The following is a 24,988-nucleotide window of genomic DNA, read 5'->3' as shown; positions in this document are numbered from 1 at the left end:
CAAATTTATTATAGCCTCCATTAACCTTACTGATTTACAGAAAAGACAAGAGTTTTCTCTCTCATCCAGCCATGGTCTCATTGACCCATAAATGACACATTACTTGTATTTGTGGGTTTAATGGGCTTTGGATGATGGTGATTGCATGTGATACAGCTGAGCGAGGAGCAGGACATCACTGCCCATCAGGGAGGCAGCAGATTTAGCACGTGAGCACAATGAACCCACTATTACAAGACCTGCGTGAGGGTTCATTGTGAAAAGGAACAGGAGAGAGGTTTAGTAAGAAGGAGGAATGAAATGTCATTGTCCCCTATTTTAAATCTCTTACAATTGTTAGAATATATTTGCACTTTTGAAAATTCCTAAAATATATAACCAAAATTATCATTATCTATCTTGCCCTCAATCACACATATTACCTCTTAGTAAAGGAAAGTGTAGGCAGTAGTATTTTCTTAGTTGTGCTGCACATAAAGGTGAAGGAATATAGTAGGGTAAAAGTAGGATCCTGTGTAATATTTGAAAAACTAGATAAACTAAAACCAATAATGAGACTTCTTCTATCCTTTAGCGTAGAGACAAGAAAAGGCTACGAGAGAAACAGAGATAACTGGTTTGAGATTCCAGAGACAATTGGGAATGGGAGGCATCCTCCTCCTGACAGGCAAGGTCAGGCTAGGACTGTCCTTCTGTACAGCCCTGTCAGAGGGCCCTGGCCTGTGCTGCTGAACCTTCTTTTTTTTTTTTTTAAATTAAAGTTTATTGGGGTGACAATTGTTAGTAAAGTTACATAGATTTCAGGTGTACAATTCTTAATAGATTATCTATATCTCACATTGTGTGTTCACTACCCATTCCTATACACTAACAATAAAATTTCAGAAAAAGAAACTTAAAAAAAAATTCCTTTTGCAATTGCAACAAAAAGAATAAAATACCTAGGAATAAACTTAACCAAGGATGTGAAAGACCTATATGCTGAAAACTATAAGACATTTTAAAAAGAAATTGAAGAAGACACAAAAAAATGAAAAGATATTCCGTGCTCATGGATTGGAAGATTCAACATAGTTAAAATCGCCATATTACCCAAAGCAATATACAGATTTAATGCAACCCCCATCTTAACCTCATAGGCATTTTTTAAAGAAATAGAACAAAAAAGATCATCAGATTTGTTTGGAACCAAAAAGAAAAAACCCCGAATAGCCAAAGCAATCCTGAGAAACAATGAACCTTCTGACCTGGGAGTTTGTTACAAACACCTGAGTCCTGTAGCATTAAGACAGACAACGCCTACTGGTATCAAGTTTTGTGTAGATCTTGTTCAGTTCTGAGGAATGCTGGAGATTCATTTAAGGTTCTATGACATTTTAATGATTTATAGAGTAATGTCTTATAGTTAATGTAGCTTTGCTAGACAGGAAACACTTCATACATTAGTTCATTGGATTTTCCAACACTCACAACAAAATATTAAACCAGTTCATAGATGAGGAATCAGAGTTTCACCTAGGGAAATAATCTAAGCCAATGGTCATGTTTTAAAAGTATCACATCATGATTATTGTTTGTCTTCTGACGCATCTATAGTGTTTCTTTTGTTATGAATTTTCAAGTGAATATTTATAATCACTTGTCTGGAAATACTAACTTTAAGGCTACTGAAAAACTTCCAGTTGTGTTATACCACACTTCATGTGAGATTTCTTTATAATAAATTATGCAATCAGAATGTGTATGTTTCTCTGAATATATCTGAACGGCAGGTATCAGGTCAGTACTGACAGTGAACTGAGTGGAACCCCAAACACAGATTGATCTTTCTATATACCCAGCACCCCATCACTTCCTCAATGCTGTCATCTCAACTCTCCTATGCTGAACATGGGCAGAAATTGATCTGTTTAACCTGGAATTTCCATGACGTTTTAGGAATTGGTGATCTTTGAGGATATAGCAATCGACTTTACCCAGGAAGAGTGGGCCCTGCTGGACACATCCCAGAGAAATCTGTTCAGAGATGTGGTGCTGGAAACTATCGATCATTTGGTCTCAGTAGGTGAGTTTTAAAACGTCTATGTGTCTATGTATGTATGTATGTATGTATTCATTCGTTCACTCATGGAGCAGGTATATAGAACAGATTACACTATCCCACTCCAGTTGCCACCCTGATTTTTTTCATAATCTTCATAATTATTTAAAAGATATTTCTTTACATTTTATTTTCATCATCATACTAGAATGTAATCTTGATGACAATTTAATATCTTTCTTGTTATTCAGTCTCCAACATGCAGAACAGAATGGTGAAATCAATGGGATATTAATCCATAAATAATTGATCAAATATTTTAAAATACTTATTCTGTTTCAGTCATTACTTGGAGGCTTAAGACAAGAGTAGTAAACATAAGATAATTTTTATTATTCTTTGGAGCTTGTGTTGTGTGGATTCTGTTTGAAAACAATATTCAACCCACAGTGGAGACATCAATCTCTCCCATTTTGAAAACAAAAAACAAAAACCTGAGTATTCTGCATTGTGTCTTTTAACTCACTCCTGAGCATCTGCGTCTAGCAGTCCTCACTGTTTTTACCACAGTTCTAAATTTCTTTCTGGTCTGATGAAGGACCTTCAGTGTTCTCTGTTGAAGGTATTGACTGGGCTGACCTTCAATTATCTCTTTATTCCTCCTCAGTAACCTACCCTGGACTTGGTAATAGCAAAGGTTAATTGAACAGAACTCAAATTACACATTTCTTTCTTCCACAACCAGGGTATGAGATCTGCAAATCAGATGTGATTTTCCAGGTGGAGCAAGGAAAAGAGCTGGGGAGTGAGGCAACTGTATTTCTGCAAGACCAGAGTCCAGGTAAGAAGCAGGGGTCAGTGCTTCAATAGGAGGAGGTGCTTGGTCAGTGACTGAGTACATCCTTAGAAATCCCAAGTGAAGATATTGTGAAGGGCATGATATATTCTAAAATGTGAGAACAGTAGGGCAAAATCCTTCATACTGTTATCATTCTTTGCATATGTCAATCACAAGTCATGTGTCCTCCTGCCATTTTCTTTCCCTTTAAGGAAAAGGATATTTGTGTACTTACTGCAGTTAAACTTTCACATAGTGTTCCATCTCCTGATCCTCCCATTTAAAGGTTTTTCCACCATATGCTGATCCAATATCTCTTCACCACTTTACATTTTCAATATTTCAGCCCTTGATATTTTTCCTATTTGGCAATAACCTGTAAAGTTTTTCTACTACCTAAAATAATTCATTTCATAAGCTTTCCCTATCTAAGTGCCAGGTTTTAAAACATACACGTAGGGCTCTTTGTGCTATTCTACGTTTTCGTTTTTCTAATGCCATTCTTACAATTTGTACTTTTTCAATCACTTTAGGCATGAGAAGTCACCTTAAAAAACAAAAAATGATATTAATGCAACAGATCGCCAAGAAGGGCATACCCCTCACCAAGCCAACTGTAAGTTTCATGGGTGTGAATCCTAGTCATCTAAATTAAATACCTGGCAATGAGATAAGATAGTAACGGACCACAGTCTCCTGAGTGTAATTATGTAATTAAGCTGGGATTAAGCCCTTTGCAAACAAAACTTTTGGAAACTTTGAATTTAGTAAAGAAATTTACATGAGACAAAAGAATCACCTGAGATCTTTTTTAAAAAAAGATAATATTGTAAAATTTACTCATTACCTGGTCATTGAAACATACTAAAGTCTTCAAAATTAGACTGATAACTCTGTGGTTGGGCTACTACGAAAGAGAAAATATTTGTGCCTGCATGGGAGTAGCATCACATGTGTATATAAGTAACATTGGAAATGTTTTCATAGGAGACTATTACTGAGTGATACTCTAGGATTTATATGTAGAGATATGAATGTATGGATGTATGTGAGCAAACCATTAACAACTTTTGATCTTCTTCCTCAAAGCAGAAATGTCGCCCTCCAGAGGATCCCATTGAACATATTGATTTGGGAGATGAATTTACTCATACATCTGCACTGACTCAACATCTGTTAATTCACAGATGGGGGAAGAAGCCTACTATGAGTCAACAGTGTGGAAAACCACGTAGTACAGATTCATCCCTTAGTGGATATAATGAAATGCACACTGGGTGTAAATTATGTGACTGTCATCTATGTGGGAGAGCCTTCAGTAATTGTGTTAGCCTTAGATGGCACAAGAGGACTCACACTGGAGAGAAACCATTTAAATGTCATCTATGTGTCAATGGCTTTCTGCAAAGCTCTGACCTTAGAAATCACAATCAAATCCACACTGGAGAGAAACCATATGAATGTCATGTGTGTGGTAAAGTCTTCAGTCAATGTCGTTACCTTAAACAACATGAGAAAATCCATGCTGGAGAGAAACGTTATGAATGTCATCAATGTGGGAAAGCTTTTAGACAAAGCTCTGGCCTTAGCCAGCACAAGAGAATCCACACGGGAGAGAAACCACATGTATGTCTCGTATGTGGGAAGGCTTTCAGTCAAAGTTCTAAACTTACACGGCATAACAGAATACACACTAGAAGGAAACCATACAAATGTCACCAGTGTGGAAATGCCTTCAGTCAATATGCTAATCTTAGATGACATGAGAGAACCCACACTGGAGAGCAGCCACATACATGTCAGCTATGTGGGAAAGCCTTCAGTCATCGTTCTTCCCTTAAACGACATGAGGAAACCCAACACTAAAGAGAAAATCATGAATGCCTTCAGTAAATATTCTCAACTGAGATGACGTGGCATTATACATGTAAGCAGTATGGATGATCTTTCCATCATATTCCTCGGTCCAGAAAAGCATTTTATATGTAAGTGGATCCCTGTGTATGCCATCTATGCCTCAAAGCCTTTAGTCATGGGCCTAATCTTCGGTCACATGGGAGATTTCACACAGATGTTTTCAGCAACAGCTCTAAACTTTAAAGACACTGTATGATGTGTGCAGAGGGTAACCCATAATTCTTCACTTACAATTATTGGTAAAATGAACATACTTTTTATGGGAGAACCCCTAGGTCTTTAATCACTTTGAACAAACATTCAGCCAAGTACCACGCTTGGTGTGCAGAAGAAAACTTGTTGAATAAATAAACACTAGAACAGGAAATCAGAAGATGAAGTCTCTTGATGAATGCCAAATACTTTTTACAAATTATTCATCCCAGCCAAGTTATTCAAAATCATGAGAAATCCTTTATTTGCAGAGCAATACTTGCGGTATTGGTGTGGATTCAGACCACACAAAACACTCTGTGTCAGAAAGGGAAGTCCTTCATTGATCCCTTATTTCTTAGTCAACCTTAAGATTCTCACATGGAGGAGCTTGTAATCCTAAAATCAATGTGAAGAAAAGATCAGCTAGATATTATATCAGAAAACGGGAGTGTGAGTGTGCGTACGTGCATGTGTGTAAACTTGTAAAAGAATCCTTTATCACACAATTCATCAAATAATTAACTTGAGGAAATACCTATTTACAAAAGTTGTGGCATGAAATGTGGAGAAAACAATGATCTAGCAATACTGAATGTAGAATTTTGTAAGAAATTAAACTTTAAAAATATATCAGTACCAGCAGATATTGAAACAATAAAACGTGTTGCTGAAAAAGCTAAATGTTGTATGTAGTTTTGAACATATAAGTTCATGTCTACACTCCTCGGTATGTGGCCAGATATCCAGACCTGAGGTACGCACATTTTCTTTAACAGCTCTTTCTACATACTTTAGCTCCCCTCATTCCATCAATGTCTCTTCAAGCCTTGGTGGTGACACAACTGTCATGTTCAGCCCCACTTGCCAGATGTCTCAGAGTGTCATTACCCTGCTCAGGCAAGGTCATGGGGGCAGTATGAAAGACATCTTGTCTAGACTCTTCCATGGCCCCCTTGGCCTATGTCTCTGCCACTGCAAGCAACCGGGGCCCAGGAGACAGGTAACTCTGCCCACCCGGCCCACAGAAAGCTCCTTGAATTTTGTCCCAAAATCTCTGAATTGAGCTACATGGGGGAAAAAGTGAATTTCATTACCATCTTATTTAGGTAATTCCTGATTTATGCACCCACAAGTCACCCCGGATTGGACCGTAGCTGCTCTTTCCTCAGAGCAGCCCCCAAAATAAAGCTGCAGTAAGATAAAATCCCTAACCCTGTCAGCCACCACATAGGCTGTTTTTTTATGATTAATGCAATCTGCTTTCCCCAAGCAAAATGAAGGTGCTCACAAAGGGAATTTTGTCCCCAGGGATGGAAACGTTGTCCTTCAATATTGAACACCGATGTTGAACCTAAACATCAAGGGGAAATGCTTCCAGGAGACCCACTGGGCTGACTTGTGCTCATGCCAAACTAGCTTAGTTGACAAACCATGCGCCTGAGACCAAATAAGTGAATATATCCCTGGTTAAAATGAATATACCATTATTATTTTTTTTAATCTCCCTAAGTAATTGGAAAATTATCAAGTCATGTAAGAGGATAATGAGCAATTAATTTTTGTCTGTCTAAGACAATACATGCTTTATGCCCCAGCAGTGGTTGAATTGAGCTGTAATTCTGAGCAACCAGAATTATATGAGATCTATCTGGTGGTTTAGCCAGGAATCACCTCCTCTGCCCTAGTCTGTCTCCAGGAGAGAAGGAACAGGTCCTGATGTCTGCTGGGGGTAGGGCCCATGCTGGAGCTGGGACTCCCTAGATTGACGTACACAATCCCTTCTCAGAGGAGCTCGGGTACCACTGGGATTTGTCTATATCACCCTAGGCATGTATGTCAGGCATGTGTAGTGAGATGATGGGATTTCAGTCTGGCCAGATATAAGTATGTGAGCACAGGGTGGCAGAATCTCATAGCAAGCTTTATTTGGATGGCACATTGACAGCTTGACTGAGTGGAAAAGTCCCTCACAGGATGATGCCGTCCAGTGGCAACAATGTTGGGGCTACCACCTAGCAAGCTAGGATGGTAAAGAAACTTGTAAGAGGAGAGGGTTTGGGGTGGGGTTCAATTGTGGAAATGATTTCTCAACACCAAGATAAAGAGTCTCTGAGGTCAGAGAATTGCAAATGGAAAGCAGGATCTTCAATGCATTTATAATCATAGTTTACCTTATTGATGGCTGGCAAATTTTGGGTGAAGATTCACAGGGTATGCCAAGTAAACAGGATACATATGGCTTAAAATTTATTAATTTAGGTGTGTTTAAAACAATTCAGTGTGGAAAAAAAATGGACATTTGGTGACAATGGCCTTTTGAGCTGATGGCCCTGTCTGCTGTGAAGTAAATAACAGCTCCAATAAGTGGGGCCATCTTTGACTCAACTATAAACTGTAAAAAATAAGTGTTTGGTAGTATGTGATATTGTGGAAGCTTGCTGCATTTGGGAAATTGAATTTTGACAAATTTACTTTCAGCAACTTCCTGTACACATTATATTGTGTTGAGCAATTATGATGGAAATAGCATACTGGTGCTGACAACTGTGCAGATATAATACATTTCTCTTTAGAATTAAGTTATGTAAAGAATATCTCATTTATTCTTACAATCAAAACAATTATCTGCAAAACTCAGAAGCAAATTAATATCAATCAAAGTGTATGATTTCATTTCTGTTTTCATTGGAATACAGGTCTAATCTTAATCCCCTTAGTGTAATGTATTTATCATTGTTAAAATTATTTCTATTTATGTGATATGAACATGTCATTGTCACTATTGTTATTTATCATTGTATTTATTATTACATTTCTTTTCATGGATCTTTTTTTTAATTTAATTTAATTTTTAAATTTTTTTATTTATTTAATTTTTTATTTTAACTTATTAGTTTCAGGTGTACAAGGCAAGGTAATACTTAGACGTTCATCATTTATATCCCTCACACTGTGAACTCCCCTCCCCCCATCCATTATCCCTCCGACCTCTCACCGAGCCATCACGTTATATATATAAAATTATAGTTGGCATTCATTATTGTTTAGCTTCTGGTGTACAATGCCATGATCAGGCATCCACAGTATCCCTGAGGTGGTCTCCCAAATAGGACACATGTCCATCAGATACCCAACAAAATCTTTACAACATTATTGAATACGTTCCCCAAATTAATTTTCAAAAACCCTGAGGCCATCTTGTGGTTACCAGCTGCTTCCTAATCCCTTCACCTTTCCCCTTATCCCCACACCCCCCGCCCATCTAACAACTCTCGGTTTTTTTCTTTTTGTCCCCCAAACTGTTTCTGATTAGTACCATATGATCTCACTTATATGCGGAATCTAAAGAAACGAATAAGTGAATGAACTAATCATGGATCATTTTTGAGGTTGGTGTTATGTAAAATAAAGTAGATTTTCTCTATTTGTGAAGGGTGTCAGTTATACTGGGGATGATCAAAAGGGATCCCCTCTTCACATACATGAACACAGCAAGCCCTGGAGTGGCACTGTTCTGTCTGGAGCCTGACTGAAGAACTCATGCCTGAAATGTTCTAAATTTTCTCTGGATGCAAGTGTGACATCATGCTGGCCCAGGAGTCTCAGGCAGGATATTCTTGTTGCTTCCCAAAATTCTCTGGAAAATGTTAGACACGAGATATTGATCCCTCTGAAGGGACCAAGGTATGGCAATTAAGTTTGTGAAATTGCCACCGTGCACTTACATTGGCAACACTGTACAATTAGCTCGGTAACGTTTCATAACCTTGGTATATCAGTCTCACAACTGTGTTCGTGTCGACGTGTGGTGGTGTCTTGCTGTGAATGCTGTGTGGCATTCATTATTGTTGTTGGTTGTTTTTGTGTGCCGTCGCAAGAATGTCTAAGCTTGAATTAGAGCAACGAACAAGCATTACATTTCTTGTTAAACTTGGCAAGAGTGGAAGTGAAATCAGGGATATGTTAGTCCAAGTTTATGGGGATAATGCCGTGAACAAAATGGCAGCGTACAAATGGATTAAATGTTTTTCTGAAGGGAGAGAATGTGTCACTGATGAAGAGAGGTCAGGGCAGCCAGTAATGAACAGAACTGATGAAGACATTGCAAAAATTCATCCAATTGTGCGTCAGAATTATTGGCTGACTGTGAGAAGCATAGCAGACCAAGTACACATCAAGAGAGAAACAGATAGGAAAATCTTAACTGAAAATCTTGACATGAGAAAGGTGTGTGCAAAAATGGTCCCAAAGGAGTTCACCGATGAACAAAAGCAAAGGGAGTTTTTAGCCAGTAAACAAATAACTATGTTGGAACACCCTCCTGACTCACCTGATCTGGCCCCCAATGACTTCTCTCTTTACCCCAAAATAAAGGAAATGTTAAAGGAAGATATTTTGATGACATTCAGGATATCAAGGGTAATACGAGGACAGCTCTGATGGCCATTCCAGAAAAAGAGTTCCAAAATTGCTTTGAAGGGTGGACTAGGCACTGGCATCAGTGCATAGCTTCCCAAGGGGAGCACTTTGAAGGTGACCATAATGATATTCAGCAGTGAGGTATGTAGCACTTTTTCTAGGGTGAGTTTGTGAGCTTGATTGTCAGAACTCATATATAGAGGCCTACAAAACCAGCCGAGGGCCTTTTTTTTTCCCCCCAGAACTGCCGCAAGGGTCTAGAAATCATTCAGGCCACCCTGGAGCTGTTGTGAATGGCTTCTGTGGCCCTTCTGAGTCTCCGGACATGTTTCTAAAACACGTTGGGGATGAAGGAACTGATCTTCCCTACCTAGAGTAGCAGGGGAAGGCTTCACCTTTCCCCAGGGCCTGCAAAAATGTCCTAAGTCAGTTCAGGTGCATAGGAGCTGCTATTTCTTGCAAATAATGTGCACAAAGGATGTCCTAGGGCTGTCTGTACCTCTGTATTTTCTCAATCCCCTCAGCTGTCTATGGAAAGCTAATCTCCTCAATTGTAAATCCCACCCGAAGATCTCAGACATTCCTTTCATCACCAAAAAAGGCCCAGATCCACTGGTAATCACTCTCTCAGAAGCACGGAAGATGCCACATGCTGTAGCAATTGGCTGAGATATGGGAACGAAGAAGACGGACTATGAGGATCCTAGGAGGACCAGATGTTAGAACACTTGGACAGTTAGTGATGACGTACTTCTGGACCCTTAATAAGCAATGCAGGGGGAACTGCAGAGTCCAGAGATTATGGTGGGATATAGCTTAGGAGACCAGCCTGCCTTGCAGGGATTCCTGCCTAAGGACACGGCTTGGGAACTACCAAAAACTGTTGGGTGTACTGTGGAAGGCAGGACAGGAATGAATCCCCACACCTCTGCCCACTAGACCTCTGCTAGAGGATTTACACAGGGTTTTTCCTGATCACACAGGTTCTCCAGGGCCAGGTTCTTCCCTCTTGCTGCTTCTCTCCTGCTGCCATCAATTTTAATCCAATTAAAAAAATCATTTTAAGATAGCTTCCTTTATAAAAATGTTATCCTTAAAAAAGTGACTGAAAATGTCAGTTTTAAAATGGAGTGTACATTATATTGCTCCCAGAATTTACAATCAGTATCTAGGGGGTACACTTCTGTCTTATGCTTGCCCCCTTATGAAAGGAGAGATGGAACTCTGAAATAGCTGTGCAAGGATAGGTGCACCTAAAATAAAACATATAATCCAATCTTAATTACGAATGTCTGAACCAAATCATGATATCTTCAATCTCAATGAAAACGGAAGTAGATTTAAGTTAACATTATAAACATAATTAGCAAGCAATGCAAGAAGTTCTTATTGATCCCCTTATTGTCTTATTTGATATATTTCCAAAATAGAAAATCTATTTTCCAGGTCAATTGCGATTATAACTGATGAGTAAAACTGTATACACTTAAGGTACACAATCTGGTGATTCACTCTACACCTCCGTTATGAAATGATCACCATAATCCAAGCCATTAACACATCCATCACATTACATCCCCTCACACACCTTTGTGTTTATGTGTGACAGGGAATCATAAGACATACATACTCACTGTATTAGCCAATTTTACTCACCAGATTAGAAAGTCCAGGACTGAAATTCTTACTACTAGGAATTTATCGTGGAAATATGTTGAAATTAAGAGTTTCCACATTTTATAAATTGATGAAGTTAACCATAATGTCTAAGAAAAGACTAGAAATACAGACTCCAAGTCACTATACATTTCTCTACCAGACATGATGCCTTACAACAAACTTCAGTGCATTAAAGAAAGATGAACAAATGAGGAGCTCCTTGCTTGCTTCTCTTCTACACCCTACTGCACACAATGCCACGAAAATATATTGCAATCTTACTTACTTTCAATAAATTGAAATAGAGGTCGGGCCAGGGGCTCAGGCGGTTGGAGCTCCCTGCTCCTAACACCGAAGTCTGTCGGTTCCATACCCACATGGGCCAGTGGGCTCTCAACCACATGGTTGCCTGTTCAACTCCTCAACTCCCACAAGGGATGGTGGGCTGCGCCCCCTGCAACTAACAACAGCAAGCAGACCTGGAGCTGAATGGCACCATCCACAACTAAGATCGAAAGGACAACAACTTGACTTGGAAAAAGTCCTGGAAATACACACCGTTTCCCAATAAAGTCCTGTTCCCTTTCCCCAATAAAATCTTAAATAAAATAAAACACAAACAAAACACAAGTGTATTATTAAAAAAAAAATTGAAATAGAATTTGAAGGGGTGGTAGGATGGGTGAAAAGGTAAAAGGAAAGAGAGTGGAATCAATTCTATTGTGCTACTTGCTAACAGACAGATAATTACTAGAATAAATGGGGTGATCGCCTTGTGAGGTATAACAATGTCAAATCAGTATGCTGTTGACCTGATACTAACATAACTAATACCATATTGAGTATCAATTCAACCTAAATAGAGAACACCCACACACATACACACACACACATTATTAAAAGAGATTACTGACAATACACCCACCCCGAAATAAATAGTTCGTCATACTCAATCTATGAGAGACTTATAGAGTTTTATGAAAAACACTTAAAATGCTCTAAATTGAAATGGTATGACCTATCAGTAAGTGGTAGTTAACACATATCCAGAAATGGGGGAAAAAATTGAAAAAATACACGTTTATTACCATTCAAAATAGCAACAGATTTTATATGAAAAGATGAGGAGAAAATAGAATGACTATGAATGAAAACGACAGGACCAAAATTTATGGAATAACCACGGAAAAATGGTATTTTTTTTGTTCAGACAGGGAGCAGATTACTGGGCCTTGGGAGGGTTGTCCTGAGAGTGGGCAGTGCCGCCTCGTCCAGGCAGGAGGCTGAACAAGGGCCTTTAGCGGCAGGAGAAGCGAGCCCAGAGCAGACAGCCCCTGGAAGCCTGGGAGACCAGGCTGAGGCCAGACGCAGCTGCGGGAAATCCCGGTGGTGCCTGTCTGCCCAGGGAGGAAGGACCAGAACGGACGGGGTGGGGCCAGGGCTGCAGGGCCCTGACCAGGCTGGCCATGGGGGCGGGGTCATCAATAATAAATGAGATGCAAATAAAAATGGCCCTGGGATTTCAAGTGTATGCAAATCATAAACTGTAGAAAACCACCCACAGGGAAAACATTATTGAAAAATGGAATTCCCCCACCTGTGTCAGCACCAGTATTGAAGAGGTGATTCCAGCGCGGGTTGTTTGTTGCATTGCTTTGGGGGACAGGGTGGCCCCTGGATTGAAGTAGGAAATGCCCCAAAGCGGTGTTTCGCATTTCCGATCTTATGTATTTTTAAATAAAAACAAAGACATGTGCCTCAAAGTGTCCATGGCCAGTTGGCTAGTGGAAGAGAAACGGTAGAAAGAATCCAAATATCCTTCAATAGGAAAAGAGGCTGGCTAAACGAGGAAGTCCCAGTTCATCCACATCAATCCTTAGGAAAGGACCGTGACACTGAATGACATACAGCTCCAGGTGACCACATGGAGGCTTCTCAGGCACAATCACTTGAGGCACGAGACAAAGTGCAAAACAAGCCAGTCCCAAAAGGACCAATATCGTTGAATTCCTTTCCAATGACTTTGCTAGAGCAGTCGGCTTCCCAGAGATGGAACAGAGAATGGCGGTGGACAGGGTCCGCACTGAGGAATGGAAGATTTAGTATTTAATATTAGGAATCAGAGTTGCAGTAGCAAAAAATTAAAAGCACGAAAGGTGGACGGTAGTGATGGTTGCTCAACAGTCTGAATGTGCTGGATGCCCAAAAGCTATATATTTCAATGCATTAGGAAACGACATTTCATCTCAGATGCATCTGACCACATTCGAAAACCACAAAGCACAGAAGGAAACAGGTCTACACACAGATGTTTATTTTTCTTACGGACAATACGTATTGATAAAGTGTATTTTCACATGGTTTCCTATAATGTGAAATCACCTAAAACTGCTAAATGAGAATTACATTCCTTCAAAGCTTGCTACCATCCATGGGGATTATGCTAATTGGATGTTTACCTTCTAAAGGTCATGTGACCTTGAATCAGCATAAAAGCCCACTGAGGACCAGAAAGTCCCTCAGTGACCCTTCCTCAGCGGCCTTGGAAGCATCACGTCCAGTGGAGCTTCTTCAGCAGCAACCTTCCTGAGAATCAGCTGACACTCAGAAAGAGCACAGCTAAGTTTCAGGTGAGTTTCCTTTGGACTTGGTCCTTAGATTCAATCTCAGACAAAGGAGACACTAGGAAGTCTAGGTAGTGATGTGGACGTAGGCAGTCGGGGAGGGAGACTTTCCCTTTCTCAGCGGATCTCAGCAGAGAGACACACTAGCTCTGACCATTTCAGTAAAAGCTCATCATTACCCCGAGAGTGATTCCAAAGGAAAGGGACCCGAGCACTGTGACTTGTGTGGGTTGGTGGGTGAACAGTTAGGGCAACTTGGTGGGTTTGGCTAACGGCATTTAAACCTGAAATAATGAATTTGTTTAGAATTAGTACAGACATATTCTGTGTTTTTCCCCCATGGTCACTAGGTCACCTCACAGCCACTGGGAGAAGAAGGTGCATGAGGGGCTGTCATGTGAGTGTGAATTTGAAAGATGCCTTTGTCTTTTCCCTCAGGTATTCCCCAAATCCATAGCTGAAAAAGAGGGACCTGAAGCTCTAAGGAGGTGTGGCTGATGGCGGGTCCTGACCCACAGCGCGGGCCTTGTAGACTCTTAAAAGTCCAGAAAGGGAAGAAACAACAGAGGGCACCAGTGGCACACAGGGCTCTTCCAGCAGAGGAGGAGGATCCCAGGGTAAGTAGAGGCTTGTCTTTGTCTTGAACCTGGGGGTGGATTTGACTGCAGAGACAGGGTTTGGACAGGGCCAGTTCTGTGTCCATAACTCAGTTGTCCCTTCCCATCGTCTGCCTTGGGACTCCTTCACCAGGCAGCCTGGTCTCTTCAGACGCAGAGGAACTACTCACTTGCTAGTTCGTGTCCTGTCCAGCCTGTTTTGTGTCCAGATCTTTCCATTTGGGTCTCTGTTTTCACACTTGAACCTCCAATCCTTTCTCCCGCATCCTCCCTAATTAACCTGGGCTTTGGAAAATAGCTGCCAATAATCAATCTCCTGGCACGTAGCAAGCCCCATGTATCTTTCCGTTCTCTATAATCCATACCCCACATCCATGAATCTGTCCTCCTATTCACCTGGGATTTGTGCTGACTCACTCTTTCTTCTCCCCCCCACAGGTGAAGTGCAAGGATTGTGGAGCCTTTGGCCACAAGGTGAGCAGCGTCAGATGCCCCATGAAGCGCTGGCAAGGGGCTCAGGTCCCCCAGCCCCTGGGCTCCAGCAAGATGAAAGAGAACCTGAAACCATGGACTCCCCGGGACCTGCAAAACCCAGGGCCCTTTACCAGGGCTGAGAGACAGAACAAGCCAAATCCAAGGTGAGTGTTGTGAGAGATTGGAAACAATCTTTGGGTTGAAATCTATGAAGCCCTTGTTTCCCCATCTCGGCATTGTGTGCGGTGCCATCTTTAGACAAGGACAGGGACATGGGAAGAGAGAGAAAGGAGCCCAGTATCCTCCAGGGCTCACATTCAGAACATTCTCCTCCTGTAGAATCACTGTGGGGGAGGTGGGCCAGGGAGTATCCTGGAACTATGCAAATGACTTCAAAAGGCAATGGAGTGGAACTGGAAGTCCCTCCTGGAAAAACCTGGAGGGCTCCATGGAGTGGGGGAAGGATCAGAGATGAGGGAAAGGCCAGTTTGGCAAAGGCATGGGGCCTCACTCCCTATTGCTAACACAGCAAAAGTGGGAAAGGGCTGGGGTGCTAGAAGGTTTGTCTGCATTGGAGATGGGAAATGTAGTGACTTCCAATTCACGTTTTCTTCTGCAGGCGAGATCAACAGCAGAGACACGCTCTACTCCAGAGATTTCCCATGAGACGCCAAGGCAGGCCCCAGAACAATTGGAAGGAATCAACAGAATCCTGTGACTATGTGAGGGTGAGTGTCCCCCATTTCCAGTCGTTTTTCCTCTTTGGGGTAACTGGGACTTGTCTCAGTGATTTTCTGCATTAGGAAATTCTAAAACTTCTTTTCTGTCCCATGTGGTTTCTCTTACTGTGGTTTTCAGATGAGATTTCCCCTGGAGTGTTTGATTTTCCATGATATGGGCATGTGTGCCCCCAATGTGCCAATGGACGGTGTGGATGGGATCCTATTTGATGTTTCCAAATGTAGAGTCCTATAGGGGAAAATAGGAGTCTTGAAATTCAGAACCCTACTTCCAAATTGCCCATGCAAACTCATTGGTTGTGAAACTGCTTTCCAAACATGATTTGAATCCATTCCTCAAAGAGTATAAGAAAGGTTTTGATTCTTCTTCATTAATAGGCGGCTTTTTGTAAGAACATTTCAGTTTTTGTTGTGTTTTTTTCTATCTGATATCAAAAACGCAATCCAGGGGATTTCGTAACTTCTTTTGTACTGGTCAAGCACCTTATCATCTTGAAATTGATAGCTGGTGTATCTTTTACTGTGCAAAATTTGTTTTATGGTTGTAGATATTTTTTCTTTGTTTCTCTCTAATATGTATGTGACGGTGAAAAAATTGTAACATGTGATCTCTGTGTTCTGTCCTCCCACAGCATCCAAACAGACCGATGCCCGTCTATACGACCAAGAGGAAAGGTGTCCTGGACCCCGATCTCACAAGTAGCTCAGCACCTACCAGGAAACCTGACATGAGCTCCATGGCGTCTCCCTCCGAAAGACCTGAACGGAGCATCTTGCCAGGCCCTGGACTGTATAAAGGACAGGGAGTGCCGCTCACTGGCCTGCCTCACCCAGCGTGCAAAGACTTTCTCCAGAATCTTCGCCACATTGTCCAGCAGAGAGACAGCAGGCCCCACTTGGTCTCCCTTGGTGATCCACAGGCTGCCTCCAAGGTTCGTGGCCGGGGCCATGCCCTCATCTCCCAGGCACAGCCCAAGTTTCCTGAAGTGAAGTCACATTCCATCAGGTATCGTGAGGCACAAAGTGGGGGCCACGACTCCAAATGCAGCGTCAAGGCACGAGGCAAGAGAGCTGCCCAGATCCCCATCGAGATGTGCCACAGCCCCCGAAAGAAACCCAGACTCAGCCCCTTGGACACACCCCAGAAGAGCACAGAGAGATCAGATCTGAGGGTTCTGCAGACTCTCCATCCTCCAGCTAGACCTAGACCAGCAGTGGCACCTCAGGTGACCGTGATGACACCTGCCCAAGAGCACAGCATTGACTTCCAGCCACCATATAACGGCTCTCTCCTGAATACAGTCCAGGCCTGCCTCATGCCCCAGCCCCCACCAACTGATCAGGTTCCAGGCCATTCCCTCAGAATGGTCTTCACGAGATTAGGCAGAGGCCAGTGGAGCTCCAGGTTCCTGACAGCTCCCTCATTCCCTCCTGCTCAGAAGTCAAGTTCTCCTGGTCAGAGCCCTCCCATCTCAGAGAAATCACAGGGTCATTGGACCCGTGTCCCCTGGAGTGTCCTCTATGACGACCTTCAGGTTTCCTCTTCCTCTGAAGAGAGTGATGGTTAGTGAGTCAGCCCAAGGTAACAAAGACTTGTCCACCAGCCTGAGGTGACCTGGAGGTGACTGTTGACCTGGTGAGGGAAATTTAGTAGGAGCAGGCTGTTTCTGCTAAACCAGCAATTCCCCATCTGTGGTGGGTGTACCAGTGGGAGAACTCCAGATTATGTTTGGGGACACACATGAGCAAACACTGCACTTTTTAGTGATGTCAGTAGACTTTATCTTTCAAATGTTACTTTTTAAGTAAACTGAAGTTTGGACTTAGCGAACTGGCATGTGAAGTATTTTTTTCTTTTTTAATCCATCGTATAGGAAACTAAGTCAATTTGCCGAAGTAGCTTTTAAATTCCAAGGCAAATAAGAAGCCTTAGAATTGGGTGTGCAATTGTCTGACTGTGGGACAAGAGAGTAAGTGCCCACCTTTGTGATCTGCTGTTTTCAGCAGTGCCTGTCCTGAGATGAGACTGTTTATCTCTGTGGAGATAGTTCGGTGGAAATCAGAACAGGCAGTCTTCCCATGGCTTTGTACATTTTGGTTACAAAATGTTATATTGGAGTTGTGTTTTATAATTTCCTTTTGTTATTAATAAAAATTTGCTAAATCTGACCATCTGTGTGCATGGTTTTCATTTGTGGGCGTTTCCGATCATTTTCAAAACAATGGTTATTCCTCAAAGTTTACTTAACAGAAAGTACAGGGGAGTTTGGTAGAACCCCTGGCTCATTAGAAATTCAGAACCTGAGGCGTACCCAGCTGGACTGAGTCAATATATGCATATTGGCAATATGCACATGAATCTTACGTACGTTGAAATGAGAGGAGCTTTGTGTATTGGCCTAGTCTCTCTTCTGTCCACATTAAATTCGATGCTGAGTTGTCAGAGATATGGGGATTCCTGAGTCCCACTCCAAGAGACACAAAAGTACTGTGTCTTCTTAGAGATATGGGCACTGGGCTCCTCTAAGCTCTCCAGGTGATCGGAAGGAGCCACCATATTTGAGAATGACTGGTGATGCCAGTTAAAAATACCACATTAGTCTCATGCTCCTGTCATTCTGTCTCAAAAGAAAAGTTCTGACTGGTGTCAAGACAATCCTGATAGTGAAATAGAAGTTTGTTATGTATTGAACAGCATATGTGGTCATTTCAAGTTATGTAAATACTTAACTTTAAATTTTTAGTGTGGTTGATAATACAAACTAGTTTTTGCTTGACATTAAATCTTGGTTTTTCCAAGCATTTATTTGCAATATGTGCTATAGAAGTTAGACAGTGAGTTTACAACGGACATAATAAAAACCTAACTTCAGTTTAACAGGTGTTATAAGGATAATTATTTTTCAGATGAATGCAGAATACTGACACAAGGATCATGCAACATATTTTCAGTATTAACTAAGGCAATGGAAGCCCTGTAGCAAAGCCCTCTTTCATATGCACTGGTGACTTTTTCTTAATTGAAAAAACCCCTGCTTTTTCTTTTTTACATTAACGTTCAGTATTATCAAACACAGATGTTTGAGTGATATTTATAACAACTTACAGTGATATTTTCATCTCATGTTATATCAATGCTACCATCAATTGATTTGCATTTTACATAAAATTCCTAGACTATCTCTTAAATTTACGTAGAGGTTAAGAAGCTTTTCCCCAATCTATCATCTTACTACGTACCTTGGAATTACAAGTAGAACTCCTATAGCAACCCTTCCCTTTGGGAAGGAGGACTGAGGACTGAGAAATATAATTACCCAGAGATGAAAAAAGAAAATTTTAAATCAGTATTCTATTACTAAGATTCAAGAAAGAAAAGGAGGTCTACATCTTTGATCCTATAAGTTATGCCAGTAAGAAATATGTAATAATGTTTTGCATAAGAATCTATGCATTATTAACTTGTTTACATACTTTTTATTATTCTGTATTTTAATTTTATTATTTTATTTCTCATATAAAATAAAAAAGAAATATTTTGTGTGTTTTTTTAATGCCTGGAAAAATATGAACATAGGGAGACCAAGTGGGGAGTCATAATTCAGGTCATGGAAAGGCAGGGGATTTCTACACAGGCATTGAATCTTCCTCTGGGTTATGCCTTCCAGTGCTACTCATATTTTTGAGAATTTCCCCATTACTGTGCTTTCTGATTGGAATATTAGTGTAGCAAGGTTCTAGAACACACATGCTGAGACAGTTGTGTAGAAATAACATTCTAATGCTACTTACTGAGTACTTACTGTATGCTAAGCAGAGTTATAAGTGCTAGAGACAGAACATCAATAGAACACTGCCCTCAACTTGCTTGGTTTTATGGAAACAGATATAAGCAGATCCATTTTAATTGAGCATATGAATTGTTATTCTAGAGGTCATGCCTCAGGTATCCGTGTAAGGGAAAGGGATGATCATAAGGGAAAGTTTCCTCTGGGAAGTAGGTAAAGTGAGTTCTGAAGGTTGAAGAGGCATTTTCTAGGAAGAAAGGGGGGTGAGAACATCCCAGGTTGAGGGAAAAGCAGCTGCAAAGATGTGGATTGAGAAAGAACAGAAGCTGAAGTGGAATAATATTGAATGTCAACTGTGATTAAATACACACACACACACACACACGAATATATATGGCTACCAGATGTGGAGTACAGCATAGGGAATAGAGTCAATGGTATTGTAACAGCTATATACGGTCTGAGAGGGGTAGTAGATTGGGGGAGTTATCACTTTGTGAGGGGTGTAAATGTCTAACTATCACATTGCTTTGTACACCTGAAACTAATTTAAAGAGAGAGAGAGAGAAAGAACATGTGCCTTTGAGCAATTGATTGCAAAAGCTTGCACCGTCTATTGGGTTAGTAGTAAGAACAGGATCACAATAGCACTACATGTTGTGCATGTACATATGATCAGCTAACATTCTCTATGGACCAGGAGCTCAGCAGAGTAAATCTACTTAGAAATGTCTTTTCTAGCCTCTGCACATTAAGGTATAAGAGTCTTATAGTACTTAAACCATTTGGTATCTGATTTTAATAAAGTGTTACATTGTCCACAGATTCATATTTATTCACAAGGTTAACTTATTTTTAAAACAATGCCTTTGTGTGTTTTGGACATTTGAAAAGGTCAACTGAGTCTACCATGTAAATATATTTTCACTAATTTTGTTTTTTGATCAACACTTGAAAAGGATCACTATTGCATGATGACTTAGAAGGTGGGCTCTGAGGAAGGTTTTTGACAAGCCTCTGCACCCTTATAAGCTCTGTTCCCTTAGCTGTAAAATGAGCATAAAAATAGTGCCTATCTTGCAGTGTTCTTGTAAAGATTAAATTAGATTGTTCACATAAGGTGGTTAGCACAAAGCTTTGATTGTCACTATATATTAGCTATTATTTTTATTTTGAAAAGAAATATGCTGGAGAATTGTCAGCTAAAGACGAGTGTCTTTAGGGTCTGCATGATAACCAGGCAAAAGCTTGAAAGACAAAGACTACAACTATAATCAACAGGAGAGAAGATTTATCTCTGAAGGGCAGATGCCAGGGAGTATGGTGTCATTAGTGTGGTTTGGACGACTGTAAGAGGCATTTGGAAGATGAGTGGGAAAGGAGGATTTTAAGACCAGTTAATTAGCATAAGATGAATGCTAAAAAAGAGAAAATTGTTCTTTCATTAAGTAATCATCTAATTTGAAAGGGGTGGCTTTTTGTACATTTAGCAAAAACTTAATGTATTATGTTAACCACGAGATGGCACTATATGAACTTTATTTAAGTAATGTGGACTAGCTTCACTGTTCTTTGTGTCTCAGATGTGTAGGTATCACATACAAAAAAAAAGTCGATTATTGAAGTTTTAGGGAAAAGTTGTCATACTCAGTTTTTATTAGATAGTATACAACTGGAATTCTAATGCATTATTAACTTTTGATAAATCAAGTATAGAAATTCCTTCTAAAAGAAATTTATTATAATTGGAGATGAAAAAATGATGTTTTCTTTCCTTTGGCAAACATTCAGAATATAAATTATTAAAGAATGTAGTAGTATTACCTCGTACAATACTAATTTTTCTTTATTCTTTATGTATGTATTACGTTACTTAGAGAGGCTTTTACACCATTCTTTTATATTTTAATTTGTTTATGACCCAAATTTTTCATCTTTTAATTTGGTTTTTGACCAGAATTTTTTTTTTTTAACTATAGCTAAATGTAATTTAAAAATGAGGACTTTAATTTTTTATTTTACTAGAGGCGTTTTAGAATATTTAAATAATTTCAACATTCTGTATTTTGAATTTTTGACCTTTGCTGGAAAAGAATCTGTTTTTGGTCAAAGAAATTTTCTTTTATCTCTGGAAAGAGATGTTTCATGTCTACAGATCTCATTGAAGGTTTATTGTATCTCATACTGTTCTTGCTTCAAATTATATGTTATTGCAGTAGGATTAATATTAATATTAATGTTTATTGGTATTTCATAGTATTACACAAATTAAATTCCACTGTTTGCCAGGCTTGGTAATTCCTCCCCTCCCCCACCCTGCCATTTAAAATGCCAGAGGTTTCTAATATAACTTTTGGTCACAATGAACAGTCCTAGAAACAGAAGTTACATTGTTTCTATCTATTGTGGTGGGTCTGGTCCTGACAGTGAGGTTTACTTTTATGTATTTTAAAAACTGGAAATTTGTGAATTTTGTTCTGTGGTAATCATTTTATCAAAAGTCATTTCATAGAATTGGTGATTATTTAAAGGAATGCATTTTATACACCAAACATTTATAATTTGAGAGCATGAAGGAAAAAACAGAGGTAAGCATTTTGGTTCTAATTTATTTTAAAAACATAGAAAGTGAATGCAAGGCAATTTTGCTGTTTAGCCAAACTTAGCTTGATATTGTGCTTTCATCTTAAAGTATTACTAGTATGTAACTGCAGGGAATTTCAAAATCAGTTGCATTTAACTGAAAACAAAACACGTACAAAAAAACACAATCTGGTTACTAGCAAACAGTCCTTTAAAAAGGTCAAATTCCTAAAAATTTAGTTATTGACAACATGACTACTCTTTCCCTTTTATTTAAAAATATACCTTCTTTCAGCTTATGTTTTAAAAACTGGATTTTTTATTAAAATCAGTAGCATACTAAAGAAAGCAGTATAGCCTAAGAAATTACTTCTTTGGAAACCTTTGAGAAATTTTGGTATAAATTTTTATTTATATGTACAGTAATGAAATAATTCTTAATATTTAGTCTGTTACAATACTGTTTAGAGATTTAAAAATTAATGAGTCTAGAGTCTGCTGCCATTGGACTGTGAAAAAAATATTTTGTTCTCTTGTGTACTTTAAAACAGAAAGAACTTCCAATTGGGTGACAGGTTTAAGGAATAGTGGCGATAATGGGAAACAAAGAGTGATTTTAGTCAAAGAAATGGGCATTCATGGCAACTCTGAGGCATTTTATCGTTTCACCCCGAGTTGTCTGATCTCCCAGTTCAAAGCTTCCCTTCCCTAAAGATTTCCTCAGAAATCTTTAGAAAGCCTTCCTTAGAAAGCCTTTTCCTCTTCTTTTCAACCACATATGCTGTCTAAATATATGTAAAAGAAAATTATTTGCTCTGTGTGCCTCTTAGGTGATCAATACATTTAAGAAACATCATATGTCTAACATTGGAGTCAAAATAAACTTTTAAATATGGATACTAAGTCTTGGGCCAATTTTGGTGGTAAATTGTGATAATATCTTTAAAGACGAGTTTTTTAATGTAGAAATAAAATTCTTATTTTTTGGATTACAGAGTTGTAATTAGTCTCTGAAAACTAGATATTATGGCATTATGTGAAGAGTGGAGCACCATGTGTTGGACCAGGTGGGGGTGGGTACTGAATCCTGTAGAGTCCACAATTTCCAACTTACCTTGATTTTTACTTTTATCAAATCCACTTCTTTTTAATTTTTTATTGCCACTGCCCCTGTGATTGATCCCAAATCCCAGTATTCTTTCTTATGAGAAGAGAAAATATGTATCTTTAGATTGAATTTTTATTGTGATAACTTATGTCACTTTTTTTGGTTTAAAAATATTATTGCTTGAGAGAGTGTGAAAAGAATTTTTAGATGTTTAGTTTATCTTAGAAATTGTGTAAATAGTTTGATATAACCGTTAAGAAGAAAAACAACTATTTTTCATATAATTTGTTTCTTCTATATATGCCTTAGATGAATTTGGAACCCCCAGAAGAAGTATGTGTATTTACTGTAAATATGTACATGTGTGTATGTGTAAGTACGTGTGAATACACAGAAGTCCTGTGTATTTACTGATACTCTTACAAGAGGGGCCCCAGGAGGCATAACTAGACCTGTTGAAGTGCACTCTGAGGTATAGAAATCAGACAATATTGGAGTGGTTGATGTTTTTCTGAAGGAAATATTTATTAATATTTATTACCATTACATAATTAGATATGTAGGAGATATATTGGCTTGACTTCCCAGCTACTGCTTTTGAAAAAGAACACCTTGAAGCACCCTTAAAGCATGTATCGATACAAGATGGTGCCTCTGATTGTTATTGCTAATGCCTAAATGTAGAAAATAATACAAGGCTTCTTTGTTTCTATCCTTATTGTTGTCTTCTTCATGGAGATAAACTCTTCACACCTACAATGTACAATAAGCATCCTAATTCATTTTCCTTTTTCAGGTTCCCCCTTTTCCTGCACACTTTCTTCTCCATCACTTTCATCCTGTCCCATAACTGTTCACACTTTTATAGTGAACTCTTATTAGCTTCCATACCAAGCCTGGCCTCCTCTGCTTCACTTTTAAGGCATTTCTGGAGTGCCTTAGTGTACATTCTCTCAGGTCTTCCATGCCACGGCACTTTAAAGGCAAAAGGTGGTATGACCCATGTATTTCCCTGTGACTCATATATTTACTTTTTCACAAAGGAATAATGTTCATTTTATTAATCAGCAGTCAAATGAATTAACCGGGCTCTGGATTCAGATATGAACATAATTAGTAATGTCTTCAAAGATATTAAATTTAATAAAATATTATTGAGGTTATTTTAAATGTTTGTTATTAGTGCCATTAATCATGTATTATTGTTAGTTTTTCGAACATTTGTAAAGCAAAGTGTAATATGGAAAACAAATTTTCAGTTATGTTATAATTAATTGTAGGTATTGAAGAAAATATTCAAGAAGTTGTTGGGCATATCACTGAGGGTGGGAGTAGGCCTCTCAAGGTAAAATATTTTGTTTTTATATAGGTTAAATAGTATCTGGTTAAATTATTGCCTTTTTCTTATGAATTTAAAGACACTAATAACAGCTTGAATTAAAGCTGTAATTTTGTCAAATTGACACATTGCTATAGGATAATAAGACACATTGAAAATAATTGTTGTCAATTTTCTAAGAAAGAAAATTTAAAATATTCTCAGTTTGCATATATTGACTTTTTACCTATTTTGTTTCCCATAGTAATTTGTTAATCAGTTGAGGAAAACTCTATTAAACTGAAGTAACTAATCTATGAACCCTTAACAGAGATTTACTAAGAACATATTCCATTTACTTTATTGTTTCAAGTACAGTAAATTTTTGATATAGCAATAGGGATAAATCCAAGGATAAAATGATAATATATATGTGTTATTATTGACACTATTTATAGTACAGGGAACAGAATTTGAAGTCAAAATTGTGTTAGAATTCCCACTTTGCCACTTAATTGTGTTCAGATGTTCAAATTCCTAACTCTTCTGCACCTTAATTTCCTCATGTTGAAACTGTACATAAAAATACCTCCCATCAAGGGTATAGGGGTTAACTGAGAAAACTGTGTAGAAGCACATAGTGCTTGTGACGCACTATGAAGCACTA

At 39.1% G+C, this 24,988-nt stretch overlaps 1 protein-coding gene across 1 annotated transcript; it reads left to right on the top strand.

Moving 5' to 3' along the window:
* Nucleotides 1–14,190: 14,190 nt before the first annotated feature.
* LOC308496854 (protein FAM90A13-like) lies at nt 14,191–17,092 on the top strand (the record flags this gene model as incomplete). Its single annotated transcript, XM_081046650.1, has 4 exons — nt 14,191–14,310; nt 14,749–14,948; nt 15,404–15,512; nt 16,157–17,092. 4 exons carry the CDS (start codon nt 14,191–14,193, stop codon nt 17,090–17,092), a joined length of 1,365 nt encoding a protein of 454 aa, XP_080902776.1.
* Nucleotides 17,093–24,988: the final 7,896 nt, after the last annotated feature.

This window comes from Rhinolophus hipposideros (genome assembly GCF_964194185.1).
Source record: "Rhinolophus hipposideros genome assembly, chromosome: 4".
NCBI lineage: Eukaryota > Metazoa > Chordata > Mammalia > Chiroptera > Rhinolophidae > Rhinolophus > Rhinolophus hipposideros.
Note: the sequence above shows the minus strand (reverse complement) of the source record. Positions and strands in the feature narration are given on the sequence as shown.